Source organism: Miscanthus floridulus, chromosome 8 (assembly GCF_019320115.1).
Source record: "Miscanthus floridulus cultivar M001 chromosome 8, ASM1932011v1, whole genome shotgun sequence".
NCBI classification, from domain to species: Eukaryota; Viridiplantae; Streptophyta; class Magnoliopsida; order Poales; family Poaceae; genus Miscanthus; species Miscanthus floridulus.
The window spans coordinates 116,381,659-116,394,902 of NC_089587.1; the positions used below are offsets into that span (position 1 = coordinate 116,381,659).

The 13,244-nt window shown below is 41.9% G+C and overlaps 1 protein-coding gene across 1 annotated transcript; it reads left to right on the forward strand.

The window, feature by feature from the left end:
- Window positions 1-8,364: 8,364 nt before the first annotated feature.
- Window positions 8,365-9,963, forward strand: LOC136473351 (probable 2-oxoglutarate-dependent dioxygenase AOP1). The gene is made up of 3 exons (XM_066471002.1): window positions 8,365-8,897; window positions 8,998-9,322; window positions 9,438-9,963. The coding sequence occupies exons 1-3, from the start codon at window positions 8,539-8,541 to the stop codon at window positions 9,714-9,716; spliced, it is 963 nt and encodes a 320-aa protein (XP_066327099.1). The 5' UTR covers window positions 8,365-8,538; the 3' UTR covers window positions 9,717-9,963.
- The last annotated feature ends 3,281 nt before the right edge of the window (window positions 9,964-13,244 follow it).

The window sequence follows — 13,244 nt, forward strand, 5'->3', positions numbered from 1 at the left end:
TAAATTCATATCTTTGTGTAAGGGTTGTCATCAATTACCAAAAAGGGAGAGATTGAAAGCTCTAGTTTGGTTTTGGTTAATTGATGAAACCCTAAGTGCTAACCTAGTTTATCAAGGTGATTATGAGATAGGTAGCACTAGTCCAAGTGATAAAGAAATGGTGAAGATCATGACAATGGTGATGGCATGGTGATGATCAAATGCTTAAACTTGGAAAAGAAGAAAGAGAAAAACAAAAGGCTCAAGGCAAAGGTATAAATAATAGGAGTCATTTTATTTTAGTGATCAAGACACTTAGTGAGTGTGATCACATTTAGGATCGATAGCCGTACTATTAAGAGGAGTGAAACTCGTATTGAAATACGGTTATCAAAGTGCCACTAGATGCTCTAACTCATTGCATATGCATTTAGGATCTAGTGGAATACTAACATCCTTGAAAACATTTGTGAAAATATGCTAACACATGTGCACGAGGTGATACACTTGGTGGTTGGCACATTTGAGCAAGGGTGAAGATGTTGGAAGTAAAAAGAAGTTAGTCATGATGTTCACAAGGTGACCGGACGCTGGTCTTAGAGGGACCGGCGCGTCCGGTCAGTTGTGACAGCAAATACGCTGGCGTCTGTCAAACGATCGGATGCTGGGTCTCGGACTGACCAGACGCTGGAAGGCTACGTCCGGTTCGAGCTGACGTGGCAGCACAGTGGTTAGGGTAACTGACCGGACACTAGCTGTGTCTAGTCATGGTGACCGAATGCGGCCGGTCAACAAATGTCGCCTCAGGAAGCTTACTGGAAACGACCGAAGTCTGAGGGTTCAGCGTCCGGTCACTTTTACTGCAGCTTCCGATCGTGTCTCGACCATAGAGATCAGGCGGTTCAGGTTAAATGCAGAGGGACACGTGGCTGTGATCGGGCGACCAGATGCTGAGGTCCAGCATCCGGTCAATATGACCAGAGCGTCTGGTCACCCCGAGCAGTGCCTAGTGAAGGGGTACAATGGCTCTATTTCGGGGGGGGGGCTTCTATTTAAGCCCCTTGACCGGCTCAAGCTCACTCTCTTGGCCATTTGCATTGACATAGCAACCTTGTGAGCTTAGCCAAAGTCCTCCCACTCATCTCCATCATTGATTCAACATCTTTATGAGATTAGGAGAGAATCCAAGTGCATTGCTTGAGTGATTGCATCTAGAGGCACTTGGTATTCATGTTTTGCTATGGGATTCGCTTGTTGCTCTTGGTGGTTGCCACCACCTAGATGGCTTGGTGCAGCGGTGGAGGATTGGCACGAGTTGGTGATTGTTCGTGGCCATCTCCGGTGATTGTGAGGGGATTTGTACCTTCCCCGGTGGAGCGCCGAAAGGTAACTCTAGTAAATTGCTCGTGTCATTGAGTTACCTCACTTGTGGGTAGGTTCTTGTGGTGTCCAATCATGTGGACGAGGTCTATGCAACACCTCTTAGCTGCCGAACCACCATGTGTTGGTCGACACAACAGGGACATAGCGTGTTGGCAAGCACGTGAACCTCGGAAGAAAATTGGTTGTCTCTTGCCATTCAGTATTCTCCCGGTGATTGACTTAATATTCATCTTGTGATTGATTCACTCCTCTACACGGCGGTATAATCACCCTACTCACTCATTTATATTCTTGCGAACTAGTTGTGGCAAGCACTTTAGTGTAATTAGAATTGAGAGCTTGCTTTGTTATTTAAATTCATCTAGTGGAGCTCTTTAGAGTAGAAAGATTGAGAGCTCTTAGTGAGTAGTAACATAGCAAGTTGTGTGTCTAGTAATTATTGCAACTAGAATTGTTGGATAGGTGGCTTGCAACCTTTGTAGAGCTAGAGCAAGTTTGCATTTCGTTTTTTGTCATACTAATCAAATTGCTCTAGTTGATTTATAGATTTTTAAATAGGCTATTCACCCCCCCCCCCTCTAGCCATATTAGGACCTTTCACAACGCCAGGGCGTGCCATCAGCGATGATCAGGCGCCTAGCGTGGAGCCATCCTTGTCACCATCTATAGTACCGGTGGGACCCACATCAAGGGGAAGAAAGGCCTGGCGATCCTAGAGGCCTTCTTCTCCTTGACTTTTCCCCTCTATCTCTCTCTCTCTTCTTCTCTATAATCTGCTCATCACCTTGGACAATAAAAGGGGAAGCAGGACACCCCATGAAGGAGGCAAAAAACACGGCTATAGATGACTCTATACGGCTGTACGCACACACCTTACATGCCTTAGCATCACACGCACATCAGAGACTTGGGACCTATCCCTCTCTTGCCCATTTGTAACCCCAACTACAAACTTTGAGTGCGAGTAACACAAGCAGCAGTGATGAACTGGACGTAGGGACTTTCTGTCCGAACCAGTATAAACCTCGTGTCCTCTGAGCACACCATCTGAGCTAGACACGCAATACTAAAAATTTACTAGTCGGTAACTCAAAACACCGACACACGGGGAGAGGGAGGGAGGAGCACCACCGCGCAGGGAGAGGGAGGGGGAGTGCCTCCACGCCGGGAAAGGGAGGGGGTAGGCACTGGGAGAGGGAGGGGGTAGGGCGTGCGCTCAGGAGAGGAGAGCCGTGCGCTCGAGAGAGGAGGACCGTGTGCCGTGCGCTCGGGGAGAGGAAAGCCGTGTGCTCGGGAAGGGAGAAGAGAGGACATGGAGTGTTGGAGAGAAATGAAAATGAAACCCTAAGCCGCACTTATATATTAGCCCAGTAATATGGGCTTTGCTGGGCTCGGTGCTGGGCCAGGACTTTAGGAGGCGCGCCTTATAGTGTGCCCGCCTCCAAAACTGGATTTACGGAGGCGGAGACTCTAAGGCGATCGCCTCCAAAAATTGAGGATTTTTGGAGGCGGTTGTCTTAAGGCATCTGCCTCAGTAAAATGATTTTAGGAGGTGGTTATTTTTTTTACCACCTCCGTAAATTGATTTTACGAGGTGGGCAAATGTGACCGCCTCGTAAAATAAAAATGACCACCTCTGTTAATAGCCCGGCATTTTTAGGAGGCGGTTGGATTTTGTGCCTGCCTCCGTTAATGTTTGGGCACTGCCTCCTAAAATCATTTGTGTAGTAATGGCAACTGCTTCTGGGTCCTCGACCTCGCATGGGGTTCCTAAGCGACTAGGGCTGGACCTCCCTCTCATTGCGTGCGGCAAGTGTGGGCAGAAGACAGTGTTGGAGTACAGGGTGAACAAGAAGGGTCCCAACCAGGGACGCATCTTCTATACGTGTCCGGATCGCAATGTGAGTTATTTTTTTGTCATGTTTTTATGGTTTTATAGCCATTTTTGTGATGATTTTGATTAAAATTCTTGATTTGGTGTTGTAATTTCAGTGGGATGGCACTGGATCATGTAACGGTTGGTACTGAGAGGAAGAGTTTGTTGTGCACGTCCAAAAATCTCTTACAAAGGCGGCTGAGGTGGCTAATGAGAGTGCACCTGTGTATGAGAATGATATGTCTGTTTTAGTTGAAATTGGTCATAAAATCCTTATTCTGCTGAAGTGCATTGTAGGTTTAGTTTATTTAGTGCTATTTGGGATTGTCTACATTGTATCAAGGCTTTAATAAATTAATGTTTGTGAGTGAAATAACTGTGTGGTATCGGATATTAATTAATCATGTTGAGTGATGGATATTTTGGATCTTAATTAACTACTAATCATGCATGTTGTGTAATATGGATCCGTATTGCACATTCAAGGACAAAATTACTCCATATGCTAAATGGCGACCTCAAGCGGAGAAGAATATGTTGAGGTTCTTAGATAACCAACATGACAAGACAATGATATTCGTCCCTTACAACTTCAAGTGAGTGTTAATGTCTTGTGCATATATATTTTTTTGCTTACTCCATGTTGACTTTAATTAATGAGTTATGCCTGTGTATAAACATACAACTTTCACTGGTTACCGGTGGTCATCGATATGCCCAACAGTTGTATAAAAATCTTTGACTCACTGAGAAAACTCCAAGAAGATTACCAAGAAATGATAGATATTCTCCAAAGGTAATTTCAGTCTCACACACTATATACTCTCTAAAGCCATTTTATTGATATCATTAGGAATGACTCTATTTATTTATTTTCTTGGGCAGTGCTTGGACTACGTTCACTAAGAAACACCGTGGTGATTGGAACATGCCTCTGGATATAGTCAAATACCCAGTAAGTACTAGCTAGGTCACCACATCTTTATTTAGTTCAATTCATTATTACCATGCTTCATTGGTTGACGATGAATCTTTTTCTCGTAAAGTGGTGTCTGCAGCGGGAACCAGGGAACAACTTATGTGGATACTACGTTTGCGAGTTCCTCATGCGGTACTCGATGAAAACAAGTGAAGAGATCCTCGAAGTATAAAAAAATATACAAAATTTATTTATTACAATTGTGTTGATATATATAATCATATATATTCATACTTTTCCTTTTTCATTCAAATTGAAGCGTGAATGGTCGAAGCAAAGGGTCATATGAAGTGAACAAATCAAAGCAATTCAAAAGGCATTAGCAGGATTTCTTATGGAACAGGTCATAAATCCTAGCAACGCGTACCACTATGACGAAAGAAGAACATCTCCTAGCCATGATGAAGATTAGGATTGAATGAATTCCCAAGGACATGAGTACAAGCCTTTTGTTACTTTATGTACATATTCCATGCATGTGCAAGCTTTTGAAATAGTTGAATATATATAGTTTCATACATTTTAGTGTATTGTTTATGTATAATGCTCGAACGGAATATTATACGTATAGACGCATATTAGCAATGTAGAATTCGTATACGAAAAGCTAATTGAAACAAAAAAGAACTGAATTGAAAAGAAACCATAAAAGAAAAAAGAAAGAAAAGGAAAAAATGCATCTTTAGTACCGGTAGGAAACACCAACCCGGACTAAACATGCCAGCAACCAGGACTAAAGGTCCACTTTCAGGGGGAACCTTTAGTTCCGTATTCGCAATCCCGGTTGGGAAACCGGGACTAAAGGGGTTTCCCAACTAGGACTGATGCTCAATCCTGCACTAGTGGTTGCCACCTCCCCCGAGTATGGAAGTAGAAGGTGTAGGATCTATTTTCTCTTCAGAAGGCTCTGGTTCATCTTTACTAACACATGTGGATTTGATTTCATTAAATTAGGCTTGAGATGACCGAATTACGATTTCGCTATCTTGGCCAACAACATCATTAGCTGGCATATTTTCACAGGGTTCAACGGTAAGTAGTTTGGCATTATTAGCAATAGTCGGCTCATTTGCTGATTTAGAATTACTATTTTCAATGGCCGAATATTGGATATATTAGGAACTAGATCTATACTATCCTTTTTACTAATTATCATATCTGATGCATTAAACATAGTATTGACGGGATTGGATAAAGGACCACATAGAGTATCTGAAGACTGCATCTCTCTTTACATCTCAATTCTGCTAGGTTTCTACCACTCCTTTACATGAAAGATGATTTGCTCAATTTCATGAAAACAGGACAGATATAATCTCTAGGTTGCTTGCATAAATTCTTACGTGTACTCCTCTAGTTTTTTCAGGTAATTTTTTCATGGGACAATATATTGCTTGAGATGATTTTGGCCATCAAATCTAAAACACCTTTGTCCCCTGCAGAGTCACCAAAAGGTATTTTATCGCAAAAAATGACCACCCACCACAATGCTAGAACGCGTGTGTAACACCTCGCATCCAAAACCTGCTTATATGGCCTAGCTCCTCAATAGAACGGGCCTCACCTCTTAAACTTCCAAGGTGACTATTATAGACTTCTAATGGGCAGGGGTGTCACACATTCACAACACCCCCCCCCCCCCCCCCCCCCCCCCATTAATGGCTGACGCCCTCAATAGCTCACCACATATGCCCAGTACATGTAGCAAGGGTTGATGCTCTGAATACTATAGCCCAACTCCTCACATGGAACGGACGTACATACACGTAGCACATCTCTTACGCTTTTGTCCTCACTTAGTGTAAAAGGATAAACCCAGAGGTGATACGTTTAGAATGACAAGGATTATAAGTTGACCCTCACCCTACTAAACTTCGAAGGTGGTACTAAACACATCAACCACAACCACACATGCCCCATGGGCCAACAATACAATTACTGCATGCTTCCAATGAGCTGGGGTTGTTATAGCGCGGATCGCAGATCAGGGAACCCTCAATGAAAACGGGTCAAACGTTCTAGTGATGACAAAAACGAGCACACCGAGCAATCCACCACGTCGTCAGAATGCGTGGATCATAGATCGATGAACCCTCAGTGAAAACGTGTGCACCAGGCCGTCTAATGGTGACGAAATTGTACACACCGAACAATTCACCACTTAGTGTTGGAACTCGTAGCAGGTTGCATATCGATAAAGCGTGCACACCGGACTGTTAGGTGAGAGCTGCTGGACCATCCAGTGCTCTCAAATTACACCTCCCAGAAAGGAGCCCATCAATGAGGTGCATCTAGGGTTATTCTAGAATCAGCAAGGACACCTAGAACGCCACAAACACCATTGAGATGCTTGTAGAACATCATATGAGGTTGGAAAAGTGGGGTTAAGAGATAAAAGGCATGAAAAAGAAAAATAGTAGATTGGTTTTGTTTTGATCGATTGGATACTCTTAGTTGGTTGTGGCCCTTTATATTTATATAGGGTGGAAAGTCTATTCCGGCGATCATCACAAAATAAACTCAAAATAGATCCATATCGAACATAGAAATTGAATCCAACTCGGGCTCAAACTATCATTGGACCGTTTGGTGCATGTATTTGGCATGGGATGCCAATTTGGCTTCGAACAACTAGTTATTTTACAATCATGACAGAATTTATGAGCAATAATAAGGATTACCAAATACCCGGATTTTCCATACTGCATATCCATGGTAGAGCTCCTGATTCTCGCAGAAACATTTCGGATTCAGATTCTCTCAAATAATGTTTCGAACGATGAATCAGAATCGCTTTATGAAACTGTTTGGCTAGCAGACCAGATTCTAATTCATAAGAAAATCTTTTTTTTTCAAAAGAATCGTATAAATAAAAAATATGCTTAAAAGGTCTACACGTTTTTTTGGATAAAGAACTAATCAAGTATAACCTATTTTAATTTGTTGCATTACAAAGGATTAACTGAAAAAAAGAATAAAGAGAAGTAGCAAGCGACGAGGTGAGAATATGTGCAAAACTGGCCACCATTTTGCGTGCATACGTAAAAACGGGTTAAAAATTTCCGTTCTGAATCACTTGCTGGAAACACCTTTTGGAGGTTATTCTCTAGGTTCTCACCAGAAACTGAAATGTTTCTTCTATCCACACGCACTTTAAAAATCGATCTTTAGACGAGTGGTTCCAAACAGAACCGCATTATGGACTACTTGGTGCTTCCGTTTATATAGAGATAATCTTGTGTATGTAAGCATTGGTATAAAGTACAATATGTTTATTTTTTAAGAGAAAGGTGACAACCATTATATTAATTCAACACTATAAGTATTCTTGATTATATGACCTATCACAACAAATTTGGTAATCTTCGCCAAGTGTGATCAGTTCAGCACTTTGTCAACCTGGTTGCAACTAGCGCAGAATACAATTTGATTTGATAAAGTCTCCAAGACAAGAAATCTCAGCTCAGATGGCCATTGCACCAGTCTTTTTCTGCTTCTGGAGTGTCGTGCACCGATCCATATCTCATCCACGTCATCTTAACTGTTGCATATACGAGTTAAATCATCTGTCTTTTTCTGTTTCTAGAGTCTTCATGACAAGGTAATCCCCACTAAAAATTCTATCATAATATGCAACTCATCCACATCATCAAGAGCGGATCCAAAGGGGGGGCTACTGGAGCTACAGCCCCAGAGTGAGCCTGATTTCTTCATTAGATCACGATTATTTAGCCTCAAATTACCATTAATCTCTAGCTATAGCCATAAATCTTTATTATTTAGCCCCCACTTTGTTCTCATCCTGCATCCGCTACTGCACATCATCTTCTACTAACTATGCACATCATCTCCCACTACTAGCCACGTCATCCGATTAACTTCCAACCTCCTAATACAACCAATTTTGATAACAATGGACATAAAAATATATAGATGATTTAACTCGTATATGTAATAGTTTTTAAGAGAATCCCACAGCAGCGCGCGGGGGTATATCTTCAGTTCTAAAACGTGACAAACTTGTTTCCTTACTGTTACTGCCGTTTGCATCTTCTGAATGAAGAAAAGATGAGAAAGAGTTGACGCAAATATTTTTTTTTTTCTAAAGAAGTTCTCTGTCCTGCCCCAAGGTAAACGACGAGCACGATTTGCTCGTCCGAATATAAAAATGGCGCCAGCTAGCGGCGTCACATGACGAACTAGCCGCACGTACTCAGCTGACTTCTGCAGCCACTAAACCTCCCGTGAAGCACAGCAAAGATTTAAACACAAGCCGGATCGAGTAGAGGCAGGATCCGGCCGAGGCGCAGAGGCGCGAGCCATGGAGATGGAGATCGCCAAGGTTGACCTCCGCGGGGTGGTGCCCGGGGGCGCTGGGTGGGAGGCCGCCCGCGCCGCGGTGACCGCGTCCATGGTGGCGCACGGCTGCGTCGTGGTCGCGCACGACGCGGTCGGCACGGACCTCCGGCGGGCGCTCTTCTCCCGTGCCCTGCCGGAGCTCTTCGCGATCCCTCTCGAGGTCAAGCAGCGGATGGTGTCGAACAAGGGGCAGTTCAGAGGCTACATCGGCCAGCTCCCCGGCACGGCCTGGGAGAGCCTCCGCGTCGGGGAGCCCACCGACGCCGCCAGCGTCCGCGGCTTCGCCGAGATCCTCTGGCCGGAGGGGAACCCGGAGTTCTGGTGAGACATGCATCCTTCCTTGGCCACCTTTAATTTTGATGTTCGGTTGCTCTAACCGACCGACGATGATGTCCGGCTCCGGCCACGCGCCCACGTGCAGTGAGACGATTGTGTCGTTCGCCAAGAACATGATGAAGCTGGAGGAGATGGTGGAGACGCTGGTCCTAGAGGGCCTCGGCGCCCGGGGGCAGAGCATCGGCGCCCACTTTGGCTTGCTCGGCCACAATGTCCGGTTGTCGCACTACGGCGTGCCACCGGACACGGAGAGCAGCATGTCCTTGCAGCGGCACTACGACAGCATCGTGGTGACCGCGATCGTGCAGCACGAGGTGGAAGGCCTCGAGGTGCACGTCGGGGACGGGCGCTGGGTCGCCGTCCCTGCCGAAACCGGCACCTTCACCTTCGTCGCCGGCGAGCAGTTCAGGGTACGGACACGATCCGATCCGATTGATTCTCAGTTGCTCACATCCTCTGATGGTCAGTCATTGTCATTCCTCTTGCGCGATTGACTCTCACTTGCTCACGCCGTTGCGTGTGCAGGTCGTGACAAACGGGCGCGTGCCGGCGTGCCTCCACCGCGTGAGAACGCCGAGCAACCGCGAGCGGTTCTCGGTGCTGTTCGCCCGCCGGCAGAAGGACGGCGTCGCGGTGCGCGCGCTGGAGGACCTCGTCGACGCGGAGCACCCGCTGGTGTTCAACCCGCTGCGCCACGAGGAGTTCTCCGATTGGCGCTACTCGGAGGAAGGGCTCAAATTCAGCGATCCGCTCAAGGCCTACTGTGGAGTAGAGAAGGACAAGGTCGTCGGAGCCATGGCGTGATGATCTCCATCCGAATTCACATTTATTTACCAATATAAGTCGCCATCGATCGTTATCTTTATCACAATTCCTATCTATCGGGTGCTTGATTATTATAGTCCGTTCAAGCGATGATGCGTGTACACTGGCCGCCGCCGCTCCGCTCAGCATCAGGTTGTTTGTGATTTGTCAATTGTTTTTTATCGTAAAATATTGATTTTTTATCCTTGTATAACTATAAAAAAATAATTATAAATTATTGTTTGTCTTTGTGCCAACCCATATCGTATTTTATCAGGTTTATATTTTTGTTTAACAGGTTTTTTATTCTCGAATACAAAAATTACATATTATGTCTACATAAATTGCAACGAACGAATCCAAAAATTACATATTATGTCTACATAAATTGCAATGAACTAAATCTATAATTTTACATAAAATATATGCAATAACTGTCGCTAAATGAATTTTAGCAAGTCCCGGCTACCAATGGATATTTTGAGTTGAGACCACCAAAATCACTACCGATGGATATTTTGAGTTGAGACCACCAAAATCACTTTGCAGTTTACACACAGTTGTCTCCTTTACAATGGAAAGCTAGCTTCCCATCCAACACAGTAGGGTACTTGGGTTCAACACAGAGAAACAATTGTTGCAGAAGATTCTGATTTGGGTCCAAGAACAGGAAAAACAAATATCAGTCTCTATCCAAAAGTAATTCAGAGTTGTAAATTCTACTCCACTGCAAGGATGCACGAGAGATGTTAGAGCATCTCCCAAAGTTTTTTTAAAGCTCACCCTCTAAATCATAATTTGGACAGTCATTTGTATAAAATTCGTTTTCTATATCTTTCCACTCTCCAGCAATTTATCTGTATCTTGTGTGCACTCTAGAGAGTCATAGAGATGCTCTTAAGGGGGGCTATCAATGGTAAATAGGGAGGTTAACAATATTTAAGCAATATTAACTTAAAAAAACTCCAAAGCAACTTTAGGGAGGTTAATAATATTGAAGCAATATTAACTTAAAAACACTCCAAAGCAACTTTTTTTGGGTTGTTTGGCCTAAATAAACTAATCTCCGCCAGTGGTAGATATCGATGATATAATGCAACAAAAAAAGGATATTTTTTTCTTTTTTCATCAATGGTGGGTGGGGCTCACAAAAGAACATCGTCATCTACTTGTACATTGTCCATGTGCCCACTCCTACCAGGTCCCAAAGGCAACGACCACTCTGAAATAGCAATCATTTGGTGGTTTCATTGGGAGACGAGCCCAAATTAATACATACTTTCGCAGTCCCAAAAAGAATGTCATACTTAATTCTTGAGGAGTCAATCAGCCTCATTTTAACCAAATATATAAAAAAATATACTAATACTTATATGGGTGATAAGTATCGATATATAAATAATGAAACACATATTTCATGGTAAACCTATTTGAAGATACAAATGTACCTAGTCAAACTTTCTTAAGTTTGACTTACTCCAAACCTAAGATGACTGACCTTCTTTTTGGGACGGAGATAGTTCTGCAATTTTCCTAGAGACACTCAATGTACTTCAAATAAGTGTTGGTGAGATCAATCACATCTAAACTAAAGTCGGGAGGTGTGTGCCATATTGAGAGAACAAGGTTTATCGGTCCATAAACTAGATAGACCTTGTTATGAACGGATTTATAGAATATGGATCGCTGATACACCTTTGTTTGCCATGTGTCCCCTTTTGAACTTTGTGATGATAATGAAATAAATGTAAAAGATTATTGGGAAAATGAAGGACAGCTTAACTTTAGAAGGTCGCTTCCAGATATATTGAGGAAGCAATGGAATTAGGTCCAAATTTTGGTCGGTACCTTGCACTTACTTAATGAGGAAAATTATGTTTCATGGAGATGGACCACATACAAATTTTCTCTATTAAATCTATTTATGATTTTTTTAACCAACTCCGATTCATGCAGGCCATTTGATCTTCACTGGAAAGCTAAGATTCCACATAGAATTAAGAACTCTGACAAAAGATAATATGTCAAAAGGAATTTGCAGTGGATCACCCCCTGCATTTTATTTAGTATAGATGAAAATTAGCCGCTTGTTTTTTGAGTCCTCTGTTGCTAGAGTACTACGGAGTGTGGTATCAACTTTTTTATATTTAGTAGTAGGACTATGAGTGTAAATCAATATACTGGTTGTGGGTCAAGCAATTTAACATTTACACGGTACCAAGACACATTTTATGAAATTTAATGAAACAAATTTAATGTTATAGATGTTGGTGTATTTTTCTATACACTTGATCAAAGATAGTTGATTTAGGACAAAACTAAAATAAAGTACAATTTGGAACTGAGCACGTATATTTAAATAAACTTAGTTTTCTTTTGGCTGGCAAAATTTACAAAGAAGCAATGCGCGGCCAGTTCTTATGGGCCAGCAAAATTTTGTTTTGGCCTCCCAAGGTCATAAAACTAAACACATCCCATATAGGTGTCCTACAAATTTAAAATATCTTAATCTAGTTGCAAGTCAAAAAACATAGAGTTTGAATATATATATATATAAGGAGAGTATATTCAGTAGCCAGCTATAAAATAAGATATTCTGTAGCCACCTCTATTTACGATAATTTTATATACTAATTTACGATAATGTCAATACATATTTACGATAGTTGGGTTACTATAACACATGGGGATATTTACCATAACGTTATAGTAAACCATTTAGTAAGGAGTTACTATAATCTCGTAAATTAATATAGTAATTATCGTAACTCAGAGTGGCTACAGAATAAGTTATTTTGTAACCAGCTACAGTGTGTGTGTGTGTGTATATATATATATATATATATATATATATATATATATATATATATATATATATATATACATGTGTCCGTGTCTAAAAACACTACAAGAAAAAGTCGCTCTAGGCACGCTTTTATGGTAACGCACACTAAAAGTGTCTCTACATAGTCATGTAAAGATGTTTTTAACATAATTTTATGAACGTGTTAACATAACACGATATTAGACACGTTTTTAGTGTTAAAAGGCATCTAAAGACACTTTTTATCATGGTATTGTAAGCGTCTCAAAGTGACACGGTAGTAGACACACTTTTAATTGTCAATAGCTTCTAGACACATTACAAAGTGTATCATAGAACAGTCCATAGACAATTAAAGATGTTTTTTGATGCAATACTAAAGTCGTCTCAAAATAACACGAAGTTAGACACGCTTTAAACCGTTAGTATAATCTATGCACGTTTCAAAGCGTATCAATTTTCGTACATAGTCACATAAACATGCTTCTTGATATGATATTGAAAACATCTCAAAGTGAAACGAAATTAAATGTGCCTTCGTCATCCATCAGTAGCATGTAGAGACATTGTAAAAAATTTATTAACATCCATTACATATCTAAGTCCTCTCATACACATTTTTTCTCCAAATATGTAGTTACTAAACATTTGTACTAATGATTTACATCGCCACAAAAAATAAGTTTTAAAATTTGAAAATATTT